The sequence below is a fragment of the Brassica napus genome, chromosome A5 (genome assembly GCF_020379485.1).
Source record: "Brassica napus cultivar Da-Ae chromosome A5, Da-Ae, whole genome shotgun sequence".
NCBI lineage: Eukaryota > Viridiplantae > Streptophyta > Magnoliopsida > Brassicales > Brassicaceae > Brassica > Brassica napus.
This window is the reverse complement of record NC_063438.1, coordinates 27,557,627-27,585,404: the sequence shown is the minus strand read 5'-3', so window position 1 is coordinate 27,585,404 and position 27,778 is coordinate 27,557,627. Positions and strand designations below refer to the sequence as shown.

General features: G+C 38.7%; 8 protein-coding genes across 13 annotated transcripts; 1 reads left to right on the top strand and 7 right to left on the bottom strand.

Moving 5' to 3' along the window:
- Positions 1-50: 50 nt before the first annotated feature.
- LOC125574950 (filament-like plant protein 3) lies at positions 51-3,229 on the bottom strand. 3 transcript variants are annotated; one of them, XM_048780155.1, is made up of 4 exons: positions 3,121-3,229; positions 2,713-2,863; positions 617-2,326; positions 51-517 (listed from the first exon to the last, which is right to left on the bottom strand). In XM_048780155.1, exons 2-4 carry the CDS (start codon positions 2,821-2,823, stop codon positions 401-403), a joined length of 1,938 nt encoding a protein of 645 aa, XP_048636112.1. In that variant the 5' UTR covers positions 2,824-2,863; positions 3,121-3,229; the 3' UTR covers positions 51-400. The 3 variants fall into 3 exon arrangements, with proteins under 3 accessions (XP_048636112.1, XP_048636111.1, XP_048636113.1); XM_048780154.1 differs by having other exon boundaries at positions 3,100-3,157; XM_048780156.1 differs by having other exon boundaries at positions 2,944-3,132.
- A 465-nt stretch (positions 3,230-3,694) lies between these two features.
- Positions 3,695-5,469, bottom strand: LOC106453039 (protein YIPF1 homolog). The gene is made up of 6 exons (XM_013895254.3): positions 5,281-5,469; positions 5,139-5,178; positions 4,803-4,883; positions 4,540-4,729; positions 4,192-4,459; positions 3,695-4,093 (listed from the first exon to the last, which is right to left on the bottom strand). Exons 1-6 carry the CDS (start codon positions 5,341-5,343, stop codon positions 3,887-3,889), a joined length of 849 nt encoding a protein of 282 aa, XP_013750708.2. The 5' UTR covers positions 5,344-5,469; the 3' UTR covers positions 3,695-3,886.
- A 493-nt stretch (positions 5,470-5,962) lies between these two features.
- LOC125609142 (O-fucosyltransferase 23-like) lies at positions 5,963-8,335 on the bottom strand. 3 transcript variants are annotated; one of them, XM_048780158.1, is made up of 3 exons: positions 7,941-8,120; positions 7,718-7,826; positions 5,963-7,539 (listed from the first exon to the last, which is right to left on the bottom strand). In XM_048780158.1, exon 3 carries the CDS (start codon positions 7,505-7,507, stop codon positions 6,221-6,223), a length of 1,287 nt encoding a protein of 428 aa, XP_048636115.1. In that variant the 5' UTR covers positions 7,508-7,539; positions 7,718-7,826; positions 7,941-8,120; the 3' UTR covers positions 5,963-6,220. The 3 variants fall into 3 exon arrangements, with proteins under 3 accessions (XP_048636115.1, XP_048636116.1, XP_048636114.1); XM_048780159.1 differs by lacking the exons at positions 7,718-7,826; positions 7,941-8,120 and adding an exon at positions 8,182-8,335; XM_048780157.1 differs by lacking the exon at positions 7,718-7,826 and having other exon boundaries at positions 7,941-8,152.
- Positions 8,336-9,853: 1,518 nt separating this feature from the next.
- Positions 9,854-11,076, bottom strand: LOC125609143 (cyclin-P3-1-like). Its single transcript, XM_048780160.1, has 3 exons — positions 10,710-11,076; positions 10,376-10,618; positions 9,854-10,254 (listed from the first exon to the last, which is right to left on the bottom strand). The coding sequence occupies exons 1-3, from the start codon at positions 10,880-10,882 to the stop codon at positions 10,032-10,034; spliced, it is 639 nt and encodes a 212-aa protein (XP_048636117.1). The 5' UTR covers positions 10,883-11,076; the 3' UTR covers positions 9,854-10,031.
- Positions 11,077-11,132: 56 nt separating this feature from the next.
- On the bottom strand, positions 11,133-13,446 carry LOC106453042 (microtubule-binding protein TANGLED). The gene is made up of 4 exons (XM_013895259.3): positions 13,156-13,446; positions 12,639-12,781; positions 12,481-12,539; positions 11,133-12,392 (listed from the first exon to the last, which is right to left on the bottom strand). The coding sequence occupies exons 1-4, from the start codon at positions 13,246-13,248 to the stop codon at positions 11,329-11,331; spliced, it is 1,359 nt and encodes a 452-aa protein (XP_013750713.2). The 5' UTR covers positions 13,249-13,446; the 3' UTR covers positions 11,133-11,328.
- An 826-nt stretch (positions 13,447-14,272) lies between these two features.
- Positions 14,273-16,587, bottom strand: LOC106453044 (pentatricopeptide repeat-containing protein At3g05340). Its single transcript, XM_013895261.3, has one exon. The coding sequence runs from the start codon at positions 16,585-16,587 to the stop codon at positions 14,644-14,646; it is 1,944 nt and encodes a 647-aa protein (XP_013750715.2). The 3' UTR covers positions 14,273-14,643.
- A 178-nt stretch (positions 16,588-16,765) lies between these two features.
- LOC125609138 (aminopeptidase P2) lies at positions 16,766-20,973 on the bottom strand. The gene is made up of 13 exons (XM_048780147.1): positions 20,594-20,973; positions 19,663-19,788; positions 19,457-19,576; positions 18,981-19,256; positions 18,700-18,872; positions 18,378-18,611; positions 18,135-18,286; positions 17,853-18,043; positions 17,679-17,787; positions 17,447-17,601; positions 17,270-17,362; positions 17,110-17,190; positions 16,766-16,996 (listed from the first exon to the last, which is right to left on the bottom strand). The coding sequence occupies exons 1-13, from the start codon at positions 20,900-20,902 to the stop codon at positions 16,925-16,927; spliced, it is 2,091 nt and encodes a 696-aa protein (XP_048636104.1). The 5' UTR covers positions 20,903-20,973; the 3' UTR covers positions 16,766-16,924.
- A 1,054-nt stretch (positions 20,974-22,027) lies between these two features.
- LOC125609137 (protein ALWAYS EARLY 2-like) lies at positions 22,028-27,760 on the top strand. 2 transcript variants are annotated; one of them, XM_048780145.1, is made up of 18 exons: positions 22,028-22,286; positions 22,770-22,885; positions 22,969-23,067; positions 23,142-23,207; positions 23,284-23,361; positions 23,584-23,758; positions 23,837-24,093; positions 24,187-24,472; positions 24,584-24,655; positions 24,776-25,038; positions 25,130-25,186; positions 25,353-25,873; positions 25,958-26,234; positions 26,317-26,490; positions 26,569-26,724; positions 26,807-26,884; positions 26,962-27,243; positions 27,391-27,760. In XM_048780145.1, the coding sequence occupies exons 1-18, from the start codon at positions 22,043-22,045 to the stop codon at positions 27,553-27,555; spliced, it is 3,366 nt and encodes a 1,121-aa protein (XP_048636102.1). In that variant the 5' UTR covers positions 22,028-22,042; the 3' UTR covers positions 27,556-27,760. The 2 variants fall into 2 exon arrangements, with proteins under 2 accessions (XP_048636102.1, XP_048636103.1); XM_048780146.1 differs by having other exon boundaries at positions 22,078-22,286; positions 25,356-25,873.
- The last annotated feature ends 18 nt before the right edge of the window (positions 27,761-27,778 follow it).

The following is a 27,778-nucleotide window of genomic DNA, read 5'->3' as shown; positions in this document are numbered from 1 at the left end:
GAAAAAATTGGAATGGATTCAAGTAAGAGGATACATACAAAAGGATGAGATATTTTTCACTGCTCACTATATTTTACTTTACGTATTAGCTTGTAATTTGCACATAGTTCTGTTGTTATTTGATATGATCTTAAACAATAGAGATTGAATGGATAATTTATAAAAATAAAATGAAAGAAATAAAAAACTATATCCATTTTCTTTCCCTTAGTGTTCTATTGACATATGTATCTCAAACCCTCTTTTGGCTTAGCCTTCCCCGTTGGTCATGTGTCCTCTACACTTGTATTCATGGATATGGTTCCAAGTTTCCTTAGCAGAGAGATTCAACTTCTCATCATTCAGACTTCATATTGTCTATTCATGGGAATGATCAAGATTCTGATCATAGGGCTTCTCCTCAAGGTTCAATCAAGAAATCTTCAAGTGTAGCAAGCGACTGTAATCTCTGACCCAGTGAAGCAATAGTTCTCTGGCACTCTGCAAATTTTGAGGCAGCCACTGCTAGTTCCTTCTCCTGCAATTGCCACATTGTCACAAAAGAGTTTCATAACATATGGTACATAGAAGGTGTTATGTACTATTGCATATAGATGACAAGACAAGAGAGTCTGACCTGTTTCAGTTTATAATCATCATCAAAAGCTCTCAAATGGTTAGGCTCATGCTCTCCTTCTCCATGATGCTCAAGTTTATGTTTTAGCTTTGAGATCTCATCTTGTAGTTCTTCACACTTTGAACTGTGTTTTGCTGATAACACACGTTCCTTCTCTACACTCTCTTCCAAAGATTCGATCTTCAAGATCAGAGATTCGGCTTCTGCTTCCACATCTCTGAGTCTTGACTCAACCGCTTCTGCTTTAGCGTTTGCAGCTTTTACACCATCCTCAGCCGCTTCTTTTGCATCTTTTGTTAGTCGCAGCAGAGTCTGAACCTCTGTTAGCTTCCTCTCTGTTTCCTTTAGCCGGCTTTGAGATGTCTCTAGCTCCTTCTTTGTCCCGTTTAAACATATGGTCAGTTCCAGCTTCTCTGCTCTTATAGTCTCTAGCTCTGACAGATTCACTTGTGCTTTGTTTAGCTGCTTTTGAAGATCTTGAATTTGACTTCCGGATTCACTCAGCAACAGCTCTAGATCATTGTTTTCTGCTCTTGTAGTCTCTAGTTTTGACTTATCCGCTTGTGTTCTGTTTAGCTGTCTTTGAAGATCCTGTATCTGCTTTCTAGATTCACTCAAAGCCAACTCTAGATCTTGAGCTTTTGGTTCCAGTTTCTTCAACTTCTCCTCTGTCTCCATCAGTCGACTCTGCAGTGTCTCCACTTCCTCTTTGGATTCATTCAAAGCCATCTCCAACTGTAGTTTCTCCACCTCTACCATCTCTACTTTTTCCTCTAACTCAGAAATTCTGTGAAGTGAGGTTTCAAGTTCATGTTTTAGCTGCTTTGATTGTGCATCAGGTTTACTCTCTGAATGTTTTCTTCCCGGTTCAGAACGCGGCATAGAAGCTAGCTTCTCCATCTCGAGAAAATCATCCATTAAACCGATATCTACTGAAGGAGCCTTCCCACTAGCCCTCTGAGTAGTAGGACTCTGCACTTCGTTATCACTAAATGAGAATCTCCCTGAGTAGTCTGATTGGTTATCTATAGAAGACTTGAGCTCATTTGACTTGACAGATCTCTGAACCATGACTCTCAGTTTCCTGCATTCTACTTCGAGTTTAGTCAACTTTTTAATCCCTTCCAAGTGCTGTTTACTAGCGGATTCAGCGGCTTGAGTGCTCAAGTCCCTCTCAAGAGTTAATATCTGAACCTCTTCAGCTTTTGAGAGTAGCTCTAGCTTCAAAGCTGAGTTCTCTTTCTCTAAAGCAGTAGCATCTTCTTGTTTTCCAGTTTGAAGTCTGGCTTGGAGCTCCTCGATTCGGGATTCAAGTTCATCTTTTGTAGCTTCCCACTCTGAGCATTTCTTGTTTATAGCTTCTTCGATCTTTTGGTTTTGCTCTTCTCTTCCTTGCCAGAGTTGTCTCACACATTCCTTGAGTGCACTATCAAGATGAGTGTTTCGATCCTCGAGAGCCGAGACTTTGCTTACAGAAGCATCAAGCTGTTGCTTCAGAGCCGCAGCTTCGTTCTCTGCCTTCTCCCAACCTGCGACAGCTTCCTCTGCGACTTTGGCATGCTGCTTGGCAAGGTCGTCTTTTAAACTGACGTTTAAAAGAGCTGCAGAGAGCCTCTCCGTTAGAATCTTGATATCCGCCGTTGCCTCTTCTTCTACCTCTTCTTCTTCTCTTGTTACAGGTTTAGATATTAATTCCGGTGAGTGAGATCTCTGTGTTTTCACATGCCCAAAAACATCAAAACCACAACACAAAACAAGAAGAAACCATAACAAATCATATTAAATTCTCCACAAGAGTCTCTCTTAAATCACATGCTCACATTAACTCCATTGATAGATGGAATCAACAATCAAACAAAGACACTCTTACATAAACTCAAACAAAGGCACTTCTAGAAACATATCAAAATGGCAACACAATACCAAAGGTTTCAGGAGATGTGAACATAAAGAACAAGTCAACAACTAATCTTCTTGTAGTTTCAATAACATTCTACCATAACAAAATCTATCAAGTTCATCAGAAAGATGCATTTGCTACATAAAGCTCAAAACTTTAGATTTAGGGAGACCAAAGCAGACCAAGAAAGTGTTACCTGATCGTCTGAGAATCTTTCAGAATGAGAAGAGAGTGAGCCTGTACTCTCTGTCTCGCCAGGACTTTTCTCAGAAGACTTTCTCCGCCATAACCAGCTTCTCCGGTCCATCTCCTCCACACCCACCACCAAACATTCAAACACAATTCATCTGCCACAAATAAAAAAGACAAAGCTTTTAACTTTGCAATAAATAAACGAAAGAAAATTTCTGTTGGAGCTCTCACTTACAATTCACTCTCTGACAAAAAAATAAAATCAATTTTCCCCCAACTAGAAAATCACCAAATGTCTAATTTTAATTTTTTTTGGAGAAAGCGTAGGAGCAGGTGATATTGATTGCTTGAGATGTAAAAGATGAACAAACTCAGAAACGTAACAAGGTACCTAACACCACCAGAACATTACCTCAAATCTCACGCCAAGAGGAGGAGAAATAATTGAGGGAAAGGAGATTAGTGTGTGAATCTGGCTATCATATTCAACGTCCATGTTCACCTAAAAAAAAAAACAGATTAATTAAAATTAAAAAAGAAATGAATTTTTTTAAAAAAAAGTGGAAGTCTCGATGATTGAGACCCACCACATGATGGTAATAATGTGGAGAGGAGGAAATCTGAATAAACGCCAAGTAGCTAAAATACTTGTCTTTTTAATTTTTAATTTTTAATTTTTTTTAGAATTATCCGTAGAGAAAATTCTCCATTACTATTACAGCCAAACACTTGAAAACAACAAAGAAAAAAAGCCTATTGGAGAGAAGAATCATTATTATCTGTAATTTTTATTTCAATTACCAAAAATAGGATAGTAAAATCGAATATTGTTATTGACGTAATGTAGAAGAAGAATATGTCAGTGTTTTCCAGTGGAGATCGCCGTATCCGTACAGATCTTACGATTGGTTGAAGTAAACAAACATGTTTTGCTCGTGTCAGAGAGTTGTAGGCTCGTCTTTTATTCTTCTTTTCACATTGTTCCGAGTCACAAATCGATTTTATTATTCTTACACTGTTTTCTACAAAGTAAATAAATGAAATGGAATCCTGGATAGAAAATTTTGGATAAATCTCCAAGGAGGAGAAAACGCTTATGAATGAATCTACAGATTATCAGAAAACATAATTACCTTTTAAGTTTATATAAAGAACAATGGTCTACAACTTTGTATGAATCATACGGTGACAGTGAAGAGATAGAGCTTCAGCACAACCGCAAGCCCCAGCTGCAATAGAAAGATGCTTGCGATGATCAGGATCGATCTCTCCCCAGCGGAATTGATATGCGCTTTGAGGTTCAAAGCCACAAAAGTCGCAGACATGAACCCTGCCACACCTGCTATAACCCATCTGAAGATCTCCACTGGCACGACCGAGAGACACTGCCAGAGAGACAAACAAGTAAACGAGATGTCAAAGTCTTATTCATCATATTCAGATGTCTCAATATGAATCATTTCTATATTAGAAGGAGACAAACCAATGCAGGGATGAAGATGAACAGGGAATAGCCGTAGAGACAGAAGAGCTGAACTAGGCCTGAAGGTGCAGAGAAGTATTTGAGAACGACATATAAAGCGAGAGGAATAATCGTGACATAGCCATAGAACACTCCTGCAGACCAAGTCACCAGATTAATATCGTAGTTCCACTCTTGTTTCTTCCATTTGTGTGCTACGTACGTGACAAATGTGCCGATGGATGCTGCCACGAATATCAAAGTCGTGCATATCCAGAATGGACCATACCTATCAATACAAATCCAACCATCGCATTTGATTTACATAGGAGAGAAGTCAAGAAAAGAAAAAAAGACTAGAACTCTTACAAGTCAGGCTTATCGGCAGTCTTCTCTGTAAAAGTTCCACGGAATGGGAAGAGAGATTCTTTGAGCCTGTCCACAACATCCGAAGTGTCGACATCAAAGAAGGGCTTGTAAGCACCAACAGTGAACTTATGGAGCCAACCACCAGAGTGAGGTTCATCTGTACTACTTCTACCAGGCCCAGAAAATGTATCTGCACCAGTGTTCCAACTTAAGCTAACTAGTATAGTAGAATAAAGAAACTAAGAGAGAATAATCATTAATACCGTCAGCATCACGAGGGGGATTACTACCACCAGAGATCTTGCCCTGAGTAGCAGATGGAGGAAAGGTTTGAAGATTTGATTCTGCAACACAAACAATGCATCATCCTTCAACGTCAGAGCTCAACATGAACATAACACTCCGTTTAGAAAAAAAAAAAGGATTCATTCATATTCTATTCACTAAGGCCTTATCTGTTTAAACTAGAGATCCTTTCAAAATTCATAATGTTCTAAGATATAACCTAACACTCTAATGCAGCTAATCTAATGACTAATTCCAAAATCAATTCGTCATTTCCTAAAACGCTCAATCATCAGAGAATACGACAATGTTACCTGCGAATTTGACGGTGGTGTGACCTGGATCTGGAACAGACTACGATTAAACACACATGGAAACTAGATCAGCTAAGAAGAATGACTAATGTATAACACAATCGAGATCGTGAGAAAGCGGTAAATCGAGAGAGGAGCTTACAGGTACAGAGCCAGAGACTTTTTGGCTGTCGTCGATAGTCGTGTAGTTCCCGCCGGTCATCATCTTTCTCTCCTCCTCCTTCCCGATCTTCCGTCTCTCTCTCTCTCTCTCTCTCTCTCTCTCTCTCTCTCTCTCTCTCTCTCTCTCTCTCTGGCTCTCTCAAATCGAAATTTGGGCCTTTGAATTTGATACTTCCCGGCCCAATGGGTTTTTACGGGAACCAGAGCGCAACCTTCTGTCTCACTAAGAAGCTTTCTCCCATTAGATGTTTATTTTGAATAAAACTTTTATAGATAACTAGCAATTGTATAAAAAAACATTACAGAAATATTAATTAATAGAATATTACAATAAAATATAAAGTTTTACATAGAAGTACATAATTAAATATTAAATTACAAGCAGAATAACACATTATTCCATAAAACTATTTATGTAATGCTCATATGTATAATTAACTAGTGTATTTCGAAGTAGAAGTTGACTTTCATATATATGATCAGCTATAATTTTTTTTTTTTTTGAAATCTGAATTTTCTAGGATATAAAAAATTTAAATATTAAAACAATAAACGATAAAATATGTAAAAATCATAAATGTGATGTGTAATTGTAAAGACTAGTATGCAAATCAAAATATGAAACAATTTTCTGTTGTGCATGAAAGTAATTCTTGAAATTCTTGAAATCAAAATCAAATAATTTGTAATTCTTGAAATTTGAATTAAGAGATTGTTTGTACATGAATGTCTTCTCTGACAAATAAAGAATTGGTTTCTATAGATTCCACTTCTTACTCTCTTTTTGTCTCACAATAATTACCATCAGAAGACCAAATTGAAGAACAAGAGATCTAAAATCTACACAACTTTGTACCCCACAAATAAACGAATTGTATAAAAAAAAAGACCAAAAAAACTAATTCTAAAATGTCTCAACTTCACTCACTTGAACAAGAAACAGTGTTTGAGCCATAGCTAATAGCTTCCAAGCTTGAATGAGTCATATTAGTCATCCATCTCCTTGGAACTCCCTCTGATTCTCCAGCCAGATTATAAGCATAAGATCTCCACACGTTTCCACCATCATCACAAGAACTCACAACCCCTAACCTTCTCAACTTCTGAGTCCTCCCAAGAACAATGAGACTAGAGAAAGTCGAAAAGCTATTACCAACAAAAACATCCGCTCTTAAACACACCTCGTAATCTATAGCAGACTGAATCAAATACGAGTACTTTCCATAAACCTCCTCTTTAACCCCAAGCTTCTTCTTCTCAAAAGGTATCAACCCTTCTCTCCAACCCGCTAACACCGATGATTCTCCTTCTTTCTCTTCCAAGAGACTATCAGCTACCGCTAGGTACAGAACCGTGGGAGTCTTTAAACCTGAAATGTTCCCTACTCTCTCCATAATCTCTCTTTTACTACTACAAATCTCTGACACTTTCTGCCTCTGCTCCAGCTTCTTGCAATGTATCATCCAATCTATCTCTATCCTCATGTGAACCGCAACAAAAGGGACAAGACCCTCCATGATGATTCTATCTCCCCCTGCTTGTCTGATTCTCGTCACCACTTTATCCGCTTCTCTCGAGATCTCATCAACCACAACCATACACTCAAAGACCTTAGCATAATCCTTAACCGGCCAGTGATCATGCCACAAGAAAGGGTTCTTCCCTTTCACATTGATCACTTCAAACTCATCAACGGACACAGACTGTTTCAGCTGATCCAAATCTCTCTCCACCGTCCATCTTCTCCCACTGCCTTTCTCCAAATCAAAGACTTGCGTTCTGTTTCTAACGTCAGAGAACCGAGCGAGACGCACAAACCCATTACACAGAGAGTTGAACCTTTCGAACTGAAACACTTTATCAAAAGGGATGGGAAGAAGCTTGTCTACTTCCTTGTAGAACAAGGAAGCGCTCAAGCTAGGCATGAGAAGCGTTCTGTTCATGGTTCTCGCCGTCAAGCAAGCTCTGGCGAAAGCTATCTTCTGGTTGTTCAGTCCCCACACGATCTGAGGAGCCTCCAGAAACTTATCGGTCCTGACTCCATAGGTAGAGGAGGAATCTGAGGCTCGGATCGAGAGAAGGTTTCTGGGAGAGGAAGAGAGAAACAGAGCTTTGTAGAACAGAGCAATACCAACGAGAACAAGACATTTGAAAGCGATGGGTTTTGAAAAGAGTCTCAGATTCTTGTAACTCGACGGCGAATTCATCCGATAGCTTCAGATTCACCAATGAAAGAGACCTGCATGAATCGAAAAAACAGAGCTTTAATACTATTCATGCATGCAATTGCAGAGTTAAGAGCCCTAAAAATTGAAACTTTATTCAAAATCCGGGCTCCGATGAATCGAAAGAACAGAGCTTTAACAGTAATCACACCCCAAGAGAGTGACATGCATGCAATTGCAGAGATAAGAAACCTTAAAGTTTGAGACTTTATGCAAAATCTGGAGTCAGATGATGAATCGGTCTTAGAACGTTACATGCAGATGGATTATAGAATAAGAAGAAACCCAGAGAGATTCGAGTCTGTTAAGAGATGGGGATGTAATCAAAATCACATCTTTTTTTTGTTAGGTATATAAGTTGCAGGCGAACATTACAAAGGAATAAAACCTAAAAGAGGAAGTTATAATGCCTTACCCTTTTATTTATTTTCTGATATTGTTCTATCAAATATGGTGATGAATTTGAGAGACAAATAAGACAAATAATAACAAGAATAGAAGAAGAAAAATGGACGAGAAATAGCTCGAATCACGGATTATGAGTTTTTATTTTTCTCTTTTGGAGAAAGCTTTAAAGCAAAGCAAAGCTGGAATCGAAAAGCCTAATAATAAGAAAAATATTATCTGATTAATATAATCGAGCCAATCGTAGTCACCTGACTCACTGACAACTAAGAACCCGCAAGAATATACAAACTGAGGTTTCCATGGATTTTTTTTAAGGAATAAAATATTTGTAAAATGGGGGATAATGAAGCTTCTTGAACATAAACAGAACATAATCACGGAGAAAAGTGCAAAGGGGTGAAAGATTTGAACGGTGATGATGAAGCTTCTTGTGAATATATAATAAATAATTAAATTTAGGTGAAGACTGAATTTAATATTTAAGAATTTTTGGTAAGGGTTTGGTGGACTCTATATTTTTTAAGCTTCACGCGTTCAGTCTAATTATGAGTTCTGGACGTATGATTTTTCTTTTGCTAACAATGAACGTATGAATATTGAAACTATCATTAAATTTTAGAAGTGTTTCCATCATTGTAGGAAATAAAAATATCACTAGTTTCTTTCTTAGTTGACAATGGCCTCGAACAACAAGTCGCTATATTCGTTTCTCCATTGATTTTTTTATAGTTTAACCAACTTTGTGTGTGTTCTTACTTCGTAGCCACACAAATAAACCAATATTTTATTGTAATTTCTAATTCATATATATCTTTTAAAAAAAATCAGATATTACATCGGCTAAGGTCAACAAGGATGCTTAATTTTTATTTTTATTTTGCATTAATGTCGATTTCAGTTATTAGTATGTATAGATTCATATTGAGCGCCACTAAGGGAGTTGAAAATGAAGTACCATGTGCAGCTAAACAAAAGAGAGTTGAATACGGTGTACATGCAAGTTACAAGTATATTTTACAATTTTTAAATAGCGGGGACAAAGAGAATCTGCATGTATCTCTCTCTTTTCATCAATGCGTAGCAACAGGCACCAACGAGGAAACTCTAAACTTCAAAAGTCAACTTCTACAACTCAAACATATACTTATTATAGTTAATCATGCTCTGTAACGTGCGTATATAGACTAATCATGAGAAAATCGGTGTGAGATCGGGCACACAGTCCTAAAGGAAGTCGATTTTAAACAGTAGCTAAAAGAGTTTTATATGCATATAGAAAGTCAACAGTGAGAAATTTATTTGGAGTAAAGAAAACACATAATATACGTTCATTGTCCACCATTTTCATGCGCGTACCGTACCGCGTACGTAGCCTCCCACCGGTTGCCCGTAGCCGTACGTCACCGTTACAAGCTACTTTAGGATTATAAATAAAAATCTTCAGACGCCATAAATTAACCAAGTATGCAAATTGTTGTTAATTTCAATATTCATCATACATCCATGTGGTACATAGATTCTTCACGCATTATGGGTACATGCTTAGGCGAGTAGGTCTGACCTTATAAGTTACAATATTTAAGGAGTAAAGCTTTGATAGTTCTGATTCTGTCCAGTAAAAACAAAAAAATTCTTTTTAGACAACAAGCAGTCTAAGCACGCTCGAACTATAAACTGCATACAAGGGTTAATAAAAAGTATTAATTATAAATTAAGTTTATAATCATCTAAATTTGGAGATATATGAAGTAACCATTTTGACTTTGATCTCACAAATTGCCCTCCATCATACTCGTGAAGCTTCCATTCGTTTGGGAAGCACCACCATGTGAAGAAGAATATATATAAGCTCAAATTTAGCTCTGATTGGACCATTTCTAATTAAGAAAATAAACTTTTTGATTTTTTCAAACGAATAGATGTTTCAAGTGCATTGTTCAATTAGAAAAAAAAAAAACAAAAAGTTTTTATTCCAATCTTAACTAGGTTTACTTCTTGTTGGTTTCTTTTCATTTATCTGTTTCTTCAAATAGTCATGAGAGACACATTAGTTAGTGAAGAAAAGAAGATCTAAGCCAATCTTATGGGCTTTCTTTTATTAGATCGCTTGGCAGCTACAAGTTACCTCTCCAAGAACTGTCCTAAGTTTCCTTGGCTCACAAGCCACCGTTTCTCTCTGCAACATTAGACAGTGTCTCTCAAACATCTCTGCTGTAATATTTAGTCTAAAATCAACATCGAACAAGAACGTTCTCTCCAGCCTATTCATCTCCTCCGTGCTCACTCCTCCGATTTTTGCATAATACGCATTGTTATAACACCTAAACTCCAGAAAAAAAAACAAAGATCATAAATTTTTTTTTTGCCAAATAAGATAAGAAACTTTTGTTACAATCAAATAGAGTAGGAGATATTTTAGGTTTTAAGTAAGAAGATACTAACTTGCGGTCCAAGAATTTGGCTGCTACCAAGAGACTGGTGATGAGAAGGCGATGAACGTTGAGTGATGTGAGACGAGGAGTCATGCTTGTAGCCACTGGTGTTTCTAGATACCTCAGGATGTAAGCAAATGCTGCCACGAAGCACGCAGGGCTACAGCGAGCGTACCTATAGACTCTCTCTGTGTAGCGATGAATGTTCATCGATGGTGCTCTTGATCCATGGAACATAGTGATCTCTCCCTCCCTGTCAATCACCACGATATTCCAAAATGATGTCAGAATACAGAGAAACTATATATGATAAATCTCAGTTTTATATATTGACAAAACATAACTTGTTGTGTCTTGTGTGGAGTGACTTTTCATTCTTTTGGATCATCTTCCCAAGAATTAAAGCGAGAAGGGTGATGACTCTAGGAAGGGTAGAAGTAGAAGGCTGATCATAATCTTCTATAAGACCTAACCATTGGTAGAGAGATGAGTTGGTAGAGTTTACAGAAGTTTCCATCTCTACCTTGAAGCCAAATTGAGAGGACTTTAATAATCTCTCTGGTTGTTCTTGGCTTGAGTTAGCACATTGAGTGTAAATGGAAGTGGAGAAGCAAAGTAAAAGTTTTTTGTTAAAGCTTTTGCAACTTTAGATTCTTTGCTTTGAGTGAAAATAACAAGGAAAAAAAGTATTAGTCAAGTTTCATCTTTAAAATGCTTTTATATGTCATGAAAAGGCAAGAGACAAACAAAGAAGTGAGAACCTGAGGTAGTAATTGCCATTTTAAATCATTTAGCCATTCATTATTTTTGTCTTTTAAACATAGATATGTAAACAACACTACACAATCGAAGATAACACATTCAATTAGTATAAGATAAACACAATGAAGACCATACTCAATAGGAGTAATAATACATTATCTTATGAGCTTTGCACTATTGTTTCATTTCAAACTCTCTCTCTTATGAGATTCTCCCCATCGAGAATCTCTTAGGAACTATAACCGGACGCTGTCTCAAGCCACTCACCATCATGCCCTTCTCATCATCATCACACCTCCCAACACTTTTCCTGCTCTTCATTGGAGACACCAGCCTCATTGCTAGCCTTGATGGCGAAAACGACCTCCTCAGCTTTGCTGCAGTTGATAGCTTCTGCGTCTTCTTGCTCGGAGAAATGGAGGCTTTAGGTGACTTCTTTCCTAAGTCACAGTTTCTTGCCGGAGATATAAATGCTCGAAGGGTGACTCTTTTGGGAGAAACGGACGACTTGCGGGCCACGTTACTCCCGTTTCTCGTTGGAGTAAATGATCTTCTGAGCTTCCCAGCAGCTGATAGCTTTGGCGGAGACTTCTTTCCCAAGGAAGCGCTTCTTATCGGTGACTTGCGAGCCAAGTTACTTCCGTTTCTGTTGGGAGAAACCGATACTTTAGGCGGGCTCTTGATCCTGACCTGAAACTTGGACGGTGATTTGGTAGGAGACTTGACCAAGAACTTGTGTGGCGTCTCTTTCTTAGTGTTCTTGCTGCTGGTTGTTAGGTCACTTCTAGCTATCACCGGTGACATTGTTCTACTGAACTTGGCTTGTTGCGTGGAGGAACCAGAAATAAACAAAGGGTTTGGGAACAGAACCGTTTTTTTCCCCCAAGGCTTATGCTTTGGTGAAACCCTATTAGCCTTTACTTGAACCTTCTCTGCTTTTGTCTGTGGAGAGACGATCTTGAACACGATTCTTGAACGAGCCCTAGGTGAAGTTGGTTCTGACCGTTTGTTCTGCTTCTCTTTCTTCCTTCTCGCTTTGATATTGCTGCTGACAGTTTCATGGTTCTGCTCTTTGGATTTCTGATGGGTCTCAGGTGTTTTAGGGCCATCTTCATCTTCTTCTGGCATTATTGATCTTCTTAACTTTCTACTCTTCTTTGGTGCTAGTGCGTCTACAATGTCTTTGGTGACCTGTGAGGCTTGTAAGATTTCGTTTACCGTCTCTCCTAATAGCATTGCTGGTAGTGACATTTTCCTCCAGTCTCCTGCATTGGCAAAAAAAAAAAGATTATATACATTGCACAATCTGCAGAAACTAAGACCAAACTTGCTGAAACAGAAATAGAAATTAACCTGGTGAAGAAGCTGGAAACTTTCCTATTGGAGATTTCTTGTTATTAGCATTCTTGATCCTACAACAAGTGAATAATAATAAGCGAGAAATTTAAACCAGAAAATGAATGATTCCGTATAAGTAAAAAGGTTTGAGTTTTGTTACTTCTGGATTTTACCTTAAAGTTTCTTGTTTGCATCTAAGGCTAGTCTTCAAGTAAGTTCTAGTGCTTCTAGGGCTAAGGTTCACACCAGAGACAACTTTGGTTCCTCCTGCTATTGTGTATTGCAGCTCTTGCAGTCTCTCCATACATTTATCAACCTTTCACCATATCACAAACCAAACATTGACAAAAAAAAATCAGCTAAAACTCAAATATTAGGTTCCTAAAAGTCTAATTCATAGACTATATATGTTCCTCAGGTATCAAGAAGATCTCATCAGTGGTGGAAACTAACAAGAGATTACTTATAATCCATTAAAAGAAAGAGCTTTTTAATAACTTGGGGCCAGAAGACAGACAATTTCATTACAGTGGGTTCAAGTATTGTACTAATTAAGTAAAGTTTCAAACATAATGGGAAGGAGCCTGAGAGAGCTGGAGCCTGGAGCGTTTGCAGATTCTGGTGAGACGTGGATTAAAAATAAAAAAAGTTGTAAGCTTTATGCTAATGATGTAATTTAAAGAGACCAACCTTGTTGATTGTTTCTCTGAGAAGATCTGAGTTGAGAGGAGGCGCCACCACCATCGCCACTTTCCTCTGCTTTTGTGGGGTTCTTGCAACCATTCTCACAAAACAGCTTCTAGAATTCCAGATCTCTCTATTTCTCTAGACTTAAATAAAAAAAAATTCAGACAAGGATATAAACTCGAAACAAGATGAATCTTTCCGAGCTTCGGACAGGGCTTCCGTCTTATTTTTGGTTGTCTGAATGAGAGAGTTTGAGAGAGGATAAAGGTTCTTCTTTTCGTAACGGATCTTTCGTTTATTATTATTTAATTTAATTTGTATTCGTTGGTCCACAACGGTCTATTTTTTTTACATAACGGCTACCTTTTGTTTGTGTGCCAATTCTACTTTTTAATCTTCAAAAACTCAGAGGAATTTAGTGGCATGTGGGGTTACAAATACACTATCAGCCGTTTATTTAGTCTTTAATTAGGCTACAAAAGTGTTTAATTTTTGTATATCAAAAAGTGTTTTAATTTGTGAATTTATTTCAATTAATATCAAAAAGCATATGTAATAAGATCTCAATATTTTTATATCATTTGTCATAATTTGTGGATTCAGCATCATATTCTAATAAAAAAGATTGGCTTATGTTGCCTCTAGTTAATGACCAGACAAAAATGTCCAGATATCACCCGGGGACTAGGGGTGGGCACTTTACCCGATATCCGAAGTGGCACCCGAACCCGATCCGAAAAAACCGAACCGAAATCCGAACCGAAGTAGCAAAATACCCGAACGGGTATTGAATAAGGAGAGATTGGATACCCGAACCCGAACGGATAATACCCGAACCCGAATGGATATCCGAATATAACCGAACATATGTATAATTAACCTTATGTTTCTAGTTTATATCTCTCATTTTATATAAAATATTTATATTGATACTACACATAATTTAAGTTCATATGATATACATACAATTACGGAAAAATGATTTGCTACTCACTTAAAATGCATGTCAAGTTTTTTATTTCAAAAATTAACAAAAAGTTATATCCAAAATTAAAAAAAATAACTAAATTAGTGTTTTTTTAGTTTTAAAATGTTATGTCCAAATCTATTAACCATTCAATCTATTAAAAATAAAAAATTAGTTAACTAAAAGTTATATTTTTAAATACAATAAACTTGAGAAATGAAAATTTTAATTTTTTTTTTCAAAATCTAAATATCCGAACCCGATCCGAAATAACCGAATCCGAACTAAAAATACCCGAACCCGACCCGAAGTACAGAAATACCCGAACGGGTTCTAGACCTCTATACCGAAATACCCGAAAATCCGAAATACCCGATCCGAACCCGAACGGGTACCCGAACGCCCACCCCTACCGGGGACCATAAAGACAAGATAAGACAATGATCAGCCTCTTCATCTAGAGGGTCTCCAACCACAATTTTTTTTTTGGAGACCTCATGAAATTGGAATCTTTGTTTATGTATTCATGTAGAGAGTAACCTCTTATCATGTATGTAACCTTCATCTATCATAACAACAAACAGTTCAGAGAGAACATCATGTATAGACTCTGCTTGTGGATGCAACTTGTCGTCGGCAACAAATCTATGTGTTTGATTCTCGATTTCAATCCAACTTACTCCTGTTTCTTTACTCACTCCCATTGCTTTCATTCTCTTGATCGTCTTCTCTCTTTCTTTCCACTGTCCTCTCGATGAGTATATGTTGGCCATCAGAATATGAGGGGCTGAGCTATCAGGTGCAGAGAGAAACAACTGCTCAGCTGCATATCTCCCTATCTGAGTGTCACCATAGAAACTACAAGCACCAAGCAACGCCTGCCAAACCAGAGAGTCCGGTTTCATTGGCATTGAGTCTATAAAGCTCTTTGCTTCTTCTAACCGACCAGCTCGCCCCAACATGTCAACGATACACGCATAATGCGCTGTCCTAGGCTCGATTCCATGGACATCTAGCATCTGTTTCAAGAGCTCTTGCCCTTTGTTGATCAGCTTTACATGGCTACAAGCATGGAGCAGTGACAAAAAGGTAACATCTGTTGGCTTCACGTCTTGCCTTATCATCTCTTCGTATAGTTTCAAGGCAGCTAATCCGTGTCCATGGCGTGCAAACGATGCAATCATCGAGTTCCATGAAACGTAGTTCCTTTCCGACATTCGTCTAAAGACATTGAGTGAATCATCCAGATCTCCGCATTTTGAGTACATGTTGATGAGTCCGTTGCTAACAAAGGTGTTACCGGAGAATCTTCGTTTTATAACCAAAGAGTGAAGCTGCTTGCCTAGACCCAAAGAGTTATCCACAAACGAGACTCCAAGAACTGCCGAAACCACATTTGCATCGATTTCTACACCGTCTTGAAGCATTCTAATGAAGAAGTGTATAGCTTCTTCCTCTGACCCGTTTTGTGCTAAACCAGCTAACATCACAGTCATCGAAACTTCATCAGTTTCTTCAGCCGACTCAAAAACATTCCAGGCGTCTTCAATGCTTCCACATTTGGAGTACATATCCATTAGCATACTCTCAACGCGTAGCTCTGATTCAATCCCAACTTTCCACAAAAGAGCATGAATCTGTCTCCCTTCCATAACTCTCTGCGAGCCTGAACAAGCAGATAGAGCACTCAGATAAGTTACTGAGTTCGGCTGAACCACTCCTCTACGCATCAAACAAAACAATCTTAAACCATCTTCATGCAACTCATTCTGCACCAAACCAGTAATCACAGCCGTCCAAGTTATAACATTTCTTTGCACCATCTCATCAAAAACCCGTTTCCCAGAAACAGAACACCCACATTTGTAATAAGACGTGATCAAACTGTTCCCCATGGGGATTACATTGTCAAAACCGCTTAAAACAGCTAAAGCATGAATCATCTTGGTAACAAAACAGAGCTCTGGAGTATCACAAACCGATAAAGCAATCGTCAAGGTCGCTTGATCAAACCCACCGGGTGTAAGCATTCTCTTAAGCAACACAAAACCAGACTCTATCTCTCTGTTCTTCATAAACCCATTAAACACCGTGTTCCGAGAAACATTATCTCTCATGGGCATTTCGTCGAACAACTTGCGCGCATCAATTAACTCTCCGTTTCTAACGTACAGAGCGAGAAGAGAGTTCCAAACAACGAGAGCGTTTCGATGGACGTCAGCATCAACGGGCTCGAAAAACTCGGGGCTTTTGACAACAGAGGCGTGGAGGGAAGGACCCAGATGAGGAAACCAGCCTTCTCTGCCGCAGATGGATAAGAGGAGGCTGATGTCGACGTGGTTGAGGAGAAAGGTGGAGACTTTGTGACTTGGGCTCTGCTGGATTAGGATTTTCGAAGTGCATAAGATGGTAGAGAGGCAAGAGGGAATGTGAGGGGTGAGTTTCTGAATCACCCATCTCGAATTCATTCACCAAAACAGAGTAATTCAAAAACACTGATTTGCTCTGTTTTTCGATAGAATTTACTCTCTATATCTCCATGAAGAAGCAGAGATTGACTACGAGCAGAGTCGAGTACTATGTCAAGAGAGGTTTTTGGGTTTAAATTGAGCATTTGGAAGAGTTATTGTGTTAATTAGAGATTACTAATAAAAGCGGGACTTTTTTTGTAAACTTACATGAATAGTATTACATTTTGTAATTTTACACAAACCACATGGGGAAGATGTAGATTTTGGTTTTAATCCTAATAAAGGATCAAGTCTACTGAGCTTGCAAGTGGGAATAACACTTGGTTTGGTTCGATCATGGTTTGGCTAAGGGACGAGTGTTGTTCCAGAGCCATTGTTGAGTAGGACCTTCTAACAAAGGTGAAACCTGCCAAGGATACATCGACGGGTTAAACAACTGATGCTGTAAGTAAAAGTAAAGCCATGCGTTGATATGATCTTGGCTTGCTAGGCACATGTAGGTTCTCTGTGTGGACTAACCTTTTCCCAGACTTCAGCGTGGTAGCTATTAAGCCAGTCGATCTCAGCATGAGATAGTAATGAAACATCAACCATCTTTGTCTGCATCATATAGTGAGCGAGAATTGCGTGAGATAAAGATACAAAGAAAAGCTAGAATGATTTATAATTCACTATGTACCTGAATGGGGAAGAATGTAAGCTTCTCAAATCCAAGGTACGTAGCACCACCAAAGCGGTTTGGTGTTTCAGCATCTTTCACATGAAGGAGATTCTGCAAAAGCAAGCCATACAATTGTTAACTAACTAATCTGATACATCTTATAACGACAATCATGGTCTAGTAATCAAGTCGCACCTCAATTCTGATTCCAAAAGCATGGTCTTCATAATATCCTGGTTCATTGCTTACTATCATACCACTCTGAATAGGAGTCATGTTTCCATACCGAAAGCTAATACTTTGAGGACCTTCATGCACGTTGAGTGCAGCACCTACACCGTGTCCTGTCCCTGTTAGGCAGACAAAATATCAGATCAACATGAGTTCCTTCCTGCGAAGACAGTTCAAAAGGCAGAATAGAGTTTACCATGGCGGTAATCAAGTCCGATTTTCCATAGAGAGGAGCGTGCAAACCCATCCAGTACAAAACCAGGAGTACCTTCTGGGAACACGGCTTGATCAAGAGCTATATGACCCTACAACCCAAAAAAATAATCAGACAAAGGCATCCAGCAAAGCTCTGTCTGTTCAAATCTCACACCTGCAAAACTCGGGTGAAACATTCTTTTTCTCGGGCAGAAGGTTCACTAAAATGTGCCGTTCTGGTGATATCTGTTGTTCCATCGACATACTGAGCTCCACTATCGAGTAAGAAAAGTTTTTGAGGGTCTACACGACTGCAGCTCTCTGGCTCTGGTTTATAATGTATAATAGCTCCATTTGCACCGGAACCTGCAGGAATAATTTGGGGAAAGGAGTACACATCAGTCACTGAATATATATTCTCCATTTGCTCCAGTAGTAAGGATGACAATAACCATACCACTTATCGTATCGAAGCTTGTATCCATAAACCCATCCTGCACTGAACGGAACTCCAGGAGCCTGTCAGCGACATCTACCTCCGTAAGGTTCTCATTCTTGTGCACTTCTTCTTCCAGCCAGGCCCAGAAATGAGCTAGAGCAGCAGCATCCCTGCATAATATGTGCTTAGAATATAGATCATTGAAATCCTCTAAACGCAGTTGAATTAGGGAACATGGTATTGCAACGAGTCCCTTTTTACCTCAAGTGAGAGTTCTTCATTCCCTGTAGCTCGGCATCATTTTTAATGGCTTTTGACCAGGAGATAGGAGACTGCATGTAAATGCCAGAGGGTTTCGTGCTGGAGCCATCAGTAAATTTTTCTTTGCTTTCGGGCTTACTCGAATAATTCTCACACGCAGATTTGTAGGTACTAATGATAGCTACGTTGAGGGTTGATGGATCCATCAAGAGCTGAGCTCCTCGTGCTGCCAGACTGATAAAACTCAAAGTGAGTCAAAGTACCATTCTGAATAGAGCAGGAAGAATTTTTATTTCACTGAAAGGTATAATCAAATCCTTACCTATCTATTTCTTGAAGAATGGAATCATAAGGTCTAAGTTCAATTCCTGCGTTCTTCAAATGATCTTTCACCTCCTCATTTACTTTGGAATCATCTACAAAGAGCTGGGCTTGGTCAACCTCTACAATCAGATATGAGTACATAACAGGTGAATGTGGAACATCGCTCCCTCTCTGGAAATAAAAAGAGGCACAATACAATATCAATGCTTTGGTTACTAAGTGGATAAAAAACTGCAATTAGTACAGTGACCACGGTACTATATAGATCAGGAGTATTACCAGATTAAGCACCCATGCAATCTCATCAAGCATGGATATCACTATGGCAGATGCGCCAGCATCCATAATAGCATTTCTCAGAGATAACAATTTCGATGCCACGTCTACACCAGCATACTTCAAGTCATGTACCCTTATTTGTTTGCTTGGAGGCTTTGGCCTCGAGTCCTTCCATATTTCATCCACAAGGTTTACATTGTAGAGGTAAACCAATTCATGGTTCTTCTTTGCTATAGCCTCCTTCAGTTCCTCAGCTGCATCGGCAGAAAAAAGGAACTGCTCCCTTCATGAATCACAAAGTATTGTAAATACAAATTACAAACAAATAACACCAAATTTTCTTAAAAATAATTCATTTGTATTAATGTTTTCTAAATTCACTGGTTGGTACTTTATCACACGCTCTATGTCAATTAATAAGCAAACAAGGACGCAAGGGAAAAAGAAAAGCCTTAAGAAGATTCGAAGTAGCTTACAGGATCAATACCAACTCTTCCACCAGAAGCCAAAACATCAGCTACCCATTCACTTGCAGTAGGGACTCCCGGATTACCAGCACGCATGAGAGTCCAACTAGAGTTTAATTGCTTCTCCGCCTTTAAACAAAGAAAAACATTATCCTTTTCAAATGTCTGTAGAAGACGGCAATCAAGAGATTTTCAAATGGATTATGATTAAAAACCTGAAGAAAATAGCGGCCATCTGTCCACAGAGCAGCCTTATCCTTAGTGACAACAGCAGTACCAGCACTTCCAGTAAACCCTGATATAAAAGCCCTCCTCGCATAGCATTCTGCGATAAACTCGCTCTAGCACCAATACGAAGACAAAATCACAGTCAAGCCGTTAAATGAAACACACCCACGAATTTTATGGATCCAACTTAGAAGCAGAACAAATTTTTGATCCTAAAGATCTAAACTTTACACATACATCTCAAATAACAGCACATTACTCATAGCAGAATGTCAAGAAACAGTGACATATGTTCATGAAACACATGAGCTAACTGTAATAACGAGCAACAAAGCGCAAGGAACTTAATTTCAAAATCTACCAGAACGTCCTCGTTTGAATCATCAGTAATCACATCACAATGTCTAATCTCAAGCTAATCAATGATTTCACAGAAAATACATACAAAGAAGATCTTAAGCTCCTAGAAATCTAAACTTTCACCGAGACATCTCAAACAACAACATCAACCGCAGAAGAATAACACATAAATGTCTAGAGAAACAAAGACATAATAAGTTCTTGAAACACATTGAGCTAAATGTAATAACGCGCAAGAAAAAACGCAGGAAACTTAATTTCAAATCTTCCAGAACGTCCACGTTTGAATCATCAGTTAATCAAAACTCACATCCCTAAACTTAATTTCACAGAAAATACACACATAGAAGATCATAAGCTCCTAAAGATCTAACCTTTCACGGAGACATCTCAAACAACAACATTAACCGCAGAAGAAACAACACACTAATGTCCAGAGAAACAAAGACATACGTTCATGAAATACATTGAGCTAACTGTAATAACGTGCAGAAGCAGCAGGAAACCTAGTTTCAAGTTCTCGTTTGAATCAAGAATTGGTTTAAAGAAAAATCAAACCTGATGAGCATCTTGTGAAGGGATGATGTAAGCATCGATTCCAACGCCCGGCTTAGAAAACTGCTGCCGGAGCGCGGTGAGCTTCTCGTCCACAACTGCTTCGGCTCGAGCCTTCCGAATCTCTTTGGAAGACTTCGCGGTGAAGCTGCTACTAGCTTCGCACCTCGCGCCGAGGAGATGGTTGCGCGGTAGTTTACGGTGGATCAAAGGGAGGGAACTGAAATTTCGGAGAAAAAGAGAGCGAGAGTAGCGGGAGGTGAGGAAAAGGAGGCGGTTCAGGGACGGCGAGGAAAGGGTTAGAGGAGTCATCGCCGGCGATGGCAGGAGAATCACACAACGACTTGGAAGAGGAGATGATAATGAACTAACTAGTGACAAATTGCAAACCAACCCTTACATTTATAAATCTTGTGTAAATTATTATTAATAGCATACAAATTGAAAGGCCCGGCCCATTTATATTTCACTGTTTATAGCAACTAACCAAGAACAAAAATTTGAGCCCGTATAAAACGACAGTATACAGTAAACTGTATACCATAACTAATTGCTAAAATTCATGTCCACCAAGTTGATATTATATCTTGGGAAATTGGGGCCTATATGCATGAAAAAAGCATAATTAATTGAGTAGTCAATTACCCTAATTTCATAAACTGTAGAGATACTAAATAATTCTGACATAAATTTTTATTAATTTCTGAATTCTCTTAATTTATGCAAGTGCCTTAATCCACTGGTTCGACTGATTCATTGATGCTTTTAGATCGGCAAGTTTAGGGTTTAAATCTCAGAAAATGTAAATTATATATATTAAAAAGAAAAATAGCTACAAAAAATCTTCAGTGGTGCAAGGTGTACCACCGAACATGTATTTCATGCATCGATTTTGGAGTGGCACAGTAAGACATGTATTTTCATATGGTGATAAAATTATCGACTATAAAATCGTTTACGTAATATTTTTCGTAGCCGTAATATCGTAATTATTCAAAACGTTCAGAACAAAATTATCGTATTTTTAAATATGATCCTCTGCTTCCGATACCACAACCCACTCCAAGTGAAACTAAGATGAACGGTGTATAAATCGTATAGTCTACGTGGACGTTCATGATCACACTTGTACTAACATCTGATATTTAGAGTGAAACCAAAAACAAAATTGTTCAAAAGAGTGAAACAAAATAAAGGTAGAAAATGTGAAAGTCCCTTTAGTCTAACTATTTGATTATTAGTTCATTAATGTTTCTATACCATGAAATATGCGGTTCGAACTCCAAAAATACAAATTTTGCAGATAACGAAGAAAAATATTACAAAAGATCTTTAACATGGCGTATTATCGAATATCGATTTTATAAAATGGTTTGGAGTGACGTAGATAGTAGAATTGCCGGTTGCAGAATAAACGAAGAAAATAAATAGAAAAATTGGAAAAAATGACAAATGGGGATTTCTATTGGCGAAAGAGGTATTTCTATTCAAGTTTCGCGGCAACATCTCTTCACATTTTCTTTCCCTAATTCTATCTTTCTCTTATCTTTTTTTTTTCTTCTCTCTCTAAAACCCTTGGTTTCAAATTTCTCAATCGATCTCTCTCTCTCTCTTTTTGAAAGTAAAAGGCTCCTGCTTTCCGGACTACTGCGTTTCGCTTTCTATGCGTTTAGTCCTTCTCCAAGTCACGTAACTGGTGAGTGAAATCGTCTATGGATCTGTTTTCGATTAGGGATTTTCAAAGTGTTTTCCTTTTTCTCCTTCAATCGATTCTCTACTAAGCTCTTCGTTGTATAGCCGCGTGGGGGGGTTTGAATCTAGTTCCATTTCATCTCTTTAACATATTTTCATCGAAAGTTTGCTCCTTTGTGAATGATTTTATTTTTTTTAATTACTTGAAGTTGGTTACTTTTAGGTTTTTGAACACCCAATGTTGAATCTGATTCTGATTTTCGTCTTTTCCCCCAACAGTGCTTATCGCATGATCCAAGAATTTAGTTGTTGAATTTTTTTTTTTTTAATTTAAACTAAAATTTTGATTTTTTTTTTATATTTTTGGGTAAAATGGCTTATGCTTTAGAGGAAGACAAGTTTGTTTATCAGTTTAAAGTTGTCTTTTTTTTAAACAATTGCATATTGACTCTTATTAGTTTCTAACTAATTAAAATACTTTGGTCAGAGAAACACCTGCAGATGGCACCGGCGGTTAGGAAGTCGAGGAGTGTGAACAAGCGTTTCACCAACGAACCCTCGCCGAGAAAGGATGCTGGGAGCTCCAGAAAAAATAAGCAGCGTGTGAGTGTGTTCTTGAATGTTGAATGACATGTTATTTACTCAGATGTGTTATTTAACTATGGTTTTGCTTTTGCTCATTGTAGAAGACGAAATTTTCTGATAAACTGGGACCTCAGTGGACTAAAGCAGAGCTTGAGCGTTTCTATGACTACTACCGAAAGTACGGACAGGACTGGAGAAAGGTAAAGTTATCTCCTTCACGCACATTCCTTTATTTGAGTTGGTCTCAGAGTTTTGAAGACTTTTTTTTGTCTAGGTGGCTGCTGCTATTCGGAATAGCAGGTCTGTTGACATGGTGGAAGCTCTTTTTAACATGAATAAGGTACGAGTCAATACTTCTTTTTATCTCAGTTGGAGTTAGATAGCTTTGCATTCATAAGATTAGCTTCCTCTTACAGGCTTATTTATCTCTTCCGGAAGGAACTGCCTCTGTAGCTGGCCTTATTGCTATGATGACCGATCATTACACTGTCATGGTGAGCATTCTATTTAACTACGGCTGGCACAACAATGACATTCGTTGAAATGACAGTAGATGAGAAATGAAATTTTGTGGTTGAAAATGTGTGAGTAGACAGTGAAAACTATCAAACTCTGAGTTTTGTGTTACCCTATGTAGCAATCTGTTGGGTCAGTTTTTGTATTTAATAAAAGTTATGTAGACTGGTGTGTATCACATTCTTATGGTCTTATTCTAGGAAGGGAGTGGCAGTGAAGGAGAAGGCCATGATGTACCAGAAGCACCGAGGAAACAGCAAAAGCGCAAACGCCCAAAACCTCAGCTTAGTGATTCTCGAGAGGAAGATGATACGCAACATCCCGTTGCTTCAACTGATGGATGTCTCAAGTTTTTGAAACAAGCACGAGCTAATGGTAAAGCGCCTACGCTGTATTAACTCATCACTAGTATATGTTCAAGAATGTGTAAATTTGATTATTAAGATCATGTAGGAACTCATCGACGTGCCACTGGCAAACGTACACCTCGGGTTCCTGTACAGACTTCACGGGATGATGGGGAAGGCGCTACTCCACGAAATAAAAGAGCCAGAAAGCAACTTGATGCCAATGATGATGTTGCTGCACATTTTTTAGGATTGACGTTAACAGACGCATCCAGAAGGGAAGGGTCTCCACAAGTGTCTGAATCACCTAATAAAAGAACAGAACCCAGCGACAACTCGCCAATAAAGAGCTGGGGGAAAATGGTGAACTCTCGAGCCCTAGAAACCTTAAAGCAGTTATCCTTTTATTTATTTATTTACTGAAAAAAACACTTCTCAACTTTGTCCTTTGACCAGTCGCGAACGAGGAAAGCTAGCCGAGAAAAGAAGCTTGAATCTGATAGAGAGGATGTGGAAGGAGTTGGCGAAATGGAGGCTCCACGGAAGGTTAAAAGGGTCTACAAGAAAAGAGTCAAAGTCGAAGAAGCCGAGTGTAATGATTCTGATGACAACGGTGGGGCATGCAGTGCCACTGAGGGGAGCAGGATTAAATCAAAGAGACGAAAGGCAGGTGTTGGTGCCTCAAGAGGGACATATTCACCGCGCAGCCCAAAAGAAAAGGACAACAAATTTACTTCCGGAGGTATAAAAAAACATTAATCTTACTGTTGTGAGATTTGATTGATTATGTTTTCTGCATTGTTCATTTAAACTAAGTGCTATACATATAATGGGATGTATTTTTCCTGTGTAGATGAATTTGATGCTCTGCAAGCCTTAGCTGATTTGTCAGCTTCATTGCTTCCGGGAGCTTTGATGGAATCAGGTGAGCTTTATGCAATTTTAACCATTGCACCCAATTTTAACTGAAAATTTATCTTTTTTTTTTCTCAATGAGTATGCGGATTGGCTCACCTAATATTGTACTATATTACATTGGGTCCAGAATCTTCTGCTCAGTTGAAGGAAGAGAGAATAGAAAACGACATGGACGAGAAATCTAGCTCACCAGATGATAGTCATGGGGAAAAAGCAGATTCAGAACCAGATGATAGTCTCCTTCATGCAATTTCTGCTATTGGGAACGTTGCTTACAGTAGAAAACCAAAATCTTCAAGGCAACTATCCACTGATTGTAACGCTGTTCCCACGGAGAAGCCTGAACCGGAGCCTACTAGTGGCAGTTCAAAAAGAAAACGGAAACCAAAGGTTAGCAAGAAGATAGTTCTATCAGTTTCCTATTCACTTTCTTCTAGGCATCCTTAGCTCTAAATATATGAATTGTGTTTTTAATTTTCAGAAGCTATGGGATGAAACTCCACATGAATCTACTCGGAAGAAATCCACAAACAAGCAGGTATTATCTATGTCTTGACTTCTAAATTGCCATATTTGTGCATTAGCTTTTAATCCTAGTTAAATCTCTGATCTTGTGATTACTATCCTTTTAATCAAGTTCGAGATATTCAAGTTTGTGCTTCTGAAGAAAACACTAACTCATATAATTTGGTTTATTGTGTTAGAAGGAATTGGCTCAAGAAGACGTTAATATGAAGTCTTCGCTTAGAACTAAACGCTCTGGTCAAGTCCTCCCCCCACAGTCAAAACAGTTGAAAGTTGCTAAGGAGTTGGAGGAAGCTACTACAACGAGCGATAAGAAAAGATCTGCGATGGATGTAGTAGAAGTGGCAACAACTAAAGAAGTTTCTGATTCGGGTCCAGCCAGTTTACCGCAGAAGCCTCCTAACAGGCGTAAGATGAGTCTGAAGAAAAGCTTACAGGAAAGGGATAATAAATCTTCTGAAACCATTCATAAAGCTTCTCGTAGCTCAAGATCTCTTTCAGAACATGAGTTGCTATTAAAGGATAAGCTTTCTACTTCCCTATCGCATCCCTTGGCACGTCGAAGGTGCATGTTCGAATGGTTTTATAGTGCCATCGACCATCCCTGGTTTGCAAAGATGGAGTTTGTCGATTACCTAAATCACGTAGGACTTGGTCACATTCCTAGACTTACTCGTCTTGAGTGGAGCGTCATTAAAAGGTTTGCTCAAGTTTGTAGATAGAAATGCCCCCAGAGAATATAGGTAGATTTTAAAAAAGGTTGCTCTTTCTATCTTTCTTGCAGCTCTCTTGGTAGACCGCGAAGATTCTCCGAGAGATTTTTACAGGAGGAGAGGGAGAAACTCAAACAGTACCGTGAGTCTGTGAGAAAGCATTACACAGAGCTTCGAACAGGTGCAAGGGAAGGGCTTCCTACAGATTTGGCTCGGCCATTAGCAGTTGGGAATAGAGTCATTGCCATCCATCCCAAAACACGAGAGATTCATGATGGGAAGATCCTCACTGTTGACCATAGCCAATGCAACGTTCTGTTCGACGACGTGGGCGTTGAGTTAGTTAAAGTAATTCACACTTTCCAAAATATTTTGATTTATAGATAAATAAAGTCTCAGGTCGTTTGAACGTCACCTTTTTTTTTAACAGGACATTGATTGTATGCCTTTAAATCCGTTGGAATACATGCCAGAGGGTCTGAGGAGGCAAGTTGATAAGTGCTTGTCCATAAAGAAAGAAGCACAGCTAAGTGGTGTGTCTGTTATATTCCCTCCATGCGGACTTGAGAATATCGACTTCTCCATGAATCAATCTCTGAACCAGGTAAAGGAAGATGGAATTGACTAGTTCTTGTCACACATGCTCTGTGTATCTTATGGATAACACATTGATTCTCGACAGGGTGATATGATTGCTCCCATTCTACATGGTAAAGTGTTAACAAACACTAGTAGTAGCCCACATCAGACCAATCAGTCACATATCATAAATTATAGCAAAGGGCGAGAAGCTGAGATTCAACGAGTACTTGCACTACAGCATGCTTTAGATGAAAAGGTAATGGACTAACTTATAGTGTTGGTTAATATTCTGCCTTCTGATTAACTTGAGCTAGCTTAATAAGTGTACTGTCTGACAGGAAATGGAGCCTGAGATGGTAGAGATTGTCAAGGGTTCAAAAACAAGAGCACAAGCAATGGTGGATGCAGCTATCAAGGTATTTGATTCAGCCGCTTTCCTGTATTCTCTTGTATACATATGTTTTGCTAAGTTGTAGTCACTCTACGGTTCTAGGCTGCATCATCTGTGAAGGAAGGAGAAGATGCCATCAAAATGATTCAAGAAGCCTTGGACATGGTTGGCAAACATCAGCCGTTGCGCAGCTCTGTGGTCAAACATGAAGAGCATGCAAACGGCGGCGTAGAGCATCATCAAAACCCATCTCTCTCCTCAGACGCATCAAAGCCTATGGCTAACAACGATTTCATCTCGCAAGATGGTTCATCAGAGAAAAACGAGGTTCAAATGCCTGCAGAGCTAATCACATCGTGTGTTGCCTCTTGGCTCATGATTCAGGTAATCAGATAATTGCTTGGCTTAAGTTGTGCCCAGATGCCTTTTGACCTTCGACAGCGTTGGGTTCATCACTCATAACAAAAACTGTGATCAAACTGCATCATCATCATAGTACTTCATTGAACTTTACTTTCTCGTGACTTGCAGATGTGCACAGAGAGGCAGTACCCTCCAGCTGAAGTGGCACAGCTTATAGACACAGCAGTTACAAGCTTGCAGCCTCGATGCCCCCAGAACCTACCGATCTACAGAGAAATCCAAATGTGTATGGGACGAATCAAGACTCAAATCCTCTCTCTAGTACCAAGTTGAAACGCCAACTCATGGGGGTTAGTGTCTTTTTAGAAAAATCCATTCTCCTTTTAACTTAGAGTAGATTATGATAGGGTGTTAAGAGTTCATGGGAGCATGATAACAGCTTGACCAGAGGTATATTAAGTAGTGAACCATTGGTTCTGTAACTTCAGCTGATGTTTATGGTTTTTATTATAATTTTCCATAAAAGTCTTTTTCGCCAGTTTCAAGTTCAGTCAGA

What these genes read in the sequence shown, in the direction of transcription:
- LOC125574950 (XM_048780155.1), bottom strand. Translation starts at nt 2,823, where the DNA reads ATGGACCGGAGAAGCTGGTTATGGCGGAGAAAGTCTTCTGAGAAAAGT. An exon ending in AAAGATTCTCAGACGATCAG is followed by an intron (nt 2,327 to 2,712) that starts GTAACACTTTCT and finishes GTGAAAACACAG; the next exon opens with AGATCTCACTCACCGGAATT. An exon ending in ATGATTATAAACTGAAACAG is followed by an intron (nt 518 to 616) that starts GTCAGACTCTCT and finishes TGGCAATTGCAG; the next exon opens with GAGAAGGAACTAGCAGTGGC.
- LOC106453039 (XM_013895254.3), bottom strand. Translation starts at nt 5,343, where the DNA reads ATGATGACCGGCGGGAACTACACGACTATCGACGACAGCCAAAAAGTC. An exon ending in ACTGCCGATAAGCCTGACTT is followed by an intron (nt 4,460 to 4,539) that starts GTAAGAGTTCTA and finishes TTGTATTGATAG; the next exon opens with GTATGGTCCATTCTGGATAT. An exon ending in TCATCTTCATCCCTGCATTG is followed by an intron (nt 4,094 to 4,191) that starts GTTTGTCTCCTT and finishes TCTCTCTGGCAG; the next exon opens with TGTCTCTCGGTCGTGCCAGT.
- LOC125609142 (XM_048780159.1), bottom strand. Translation starts at nt 7,507, where the DNA reads ATGAATTCGCCGTCGAGTTACAAGAATCTGAGACTCTTTTCAAAACCC.
- LOC125609143 (XM_048780160.1), bottom strand. Translation starts at nt 10,882, where the DNA reads ATGGAAACTTCTGTAAACTCTACCAACTCATCTCTCTACCAATGGTTA. An exon ending in CTCCACACAAGACACAACAA is followed by an intron (nt 10,619 to 10,709) that starts GTTATGTTTTGT and finishes GGTGATTGACAG; the next exon opens with GGAGGGAGAGATCACTATGT. An exon ending in GCCAAATTCTTGGACCGCAA is followed by an intron (nt 10,255 to 10,375) that starts GTTAGTATCTTC and finishes TCTGGAGTTTAG; the next exon opens with GTGTTATAACAATGCGTATT.
- LOC106453042 (XM_013895259.3), bottom strand. Translation starts at nt 13,248, where the DNA reads ATGGTTGCAAGAACCCCACAAAAGCAGAGGAAAGTGGCGATGGTGGTG. An exon ending in TCAGAGAAACAATCAACAAG is followed by an intron (nt 12,782 to 13,155) that starts GTTGGTCTCTTT and finishes ATATGGTGAAAG; the next exon opens with GTTGATAAATGTATGGAGAG. An exon ending in GTTTCCAGCTTCTTCACCAG is followed by an intron (nt 12,393 to 12,480) that starts GTTAATTTCTAT and finishes TTGCCAATGCAG; the next exon opens with GAGACTGGAGGAAAATGTCA.
- LOC106453044 (XM_013895261.3), bottom strand. Translation starts at nt 16,587, where the DNA reads ATGAATTCGAGATGGGTGATTCAGAAACTCACCCCTCACATTCCCTCT.
- LOC125609138 (XM_048780147.1), bottom strand. Translation starts at nt 20,902, where the DNA reads ATGACTCCTCTAACCCTTTCCTCGCCGTCCCTGAACCGCCTCCTTTTC. An exon ending in GAAGAGTTGGTATTGATCCT is followed by an intron (nt 19,257 to 19,456) that starts GTAAGCTACTTC and finishes TGAAGGGAGCAG; the next exon opens with TTCCTTTTTTCTGCCGATGC. An exon ending in CGGACTTGATTACCGCCATG is followed by an intron (nt 17,602 to 17,678) that starts GTAAACTCTATT and finishes TCTGCCTAACAG; the next exon opens with GGACAGGACACGGTGTAGGT.
- LOC125609137 (XM_048780145.1), top strand. Translation starts at nt 22,043, where the DNA reads ATGGGGATTTCTATTGGCGAAAGAGGTATTTCTATTCAAGTTTCGCGG. An exon ending in TAAAGAGCTGGGGGAAAATG is followed by an intron (nt 24,094 to 24,186) that starts GTGAACTCTCGA and finishes TCCTTTGACCAG; the next exon opens with TCGCGAACGAGGAAAGCTAG. An exon ending in AGCATGCTTTAGATGAAAAG is followed by an intron (nt 26,725 to 26,806) that starts GTAATGGACTAA and finishes ACTGTCTGACAG; the next exon opens with GAAATGGAGCCTGAGATGGT.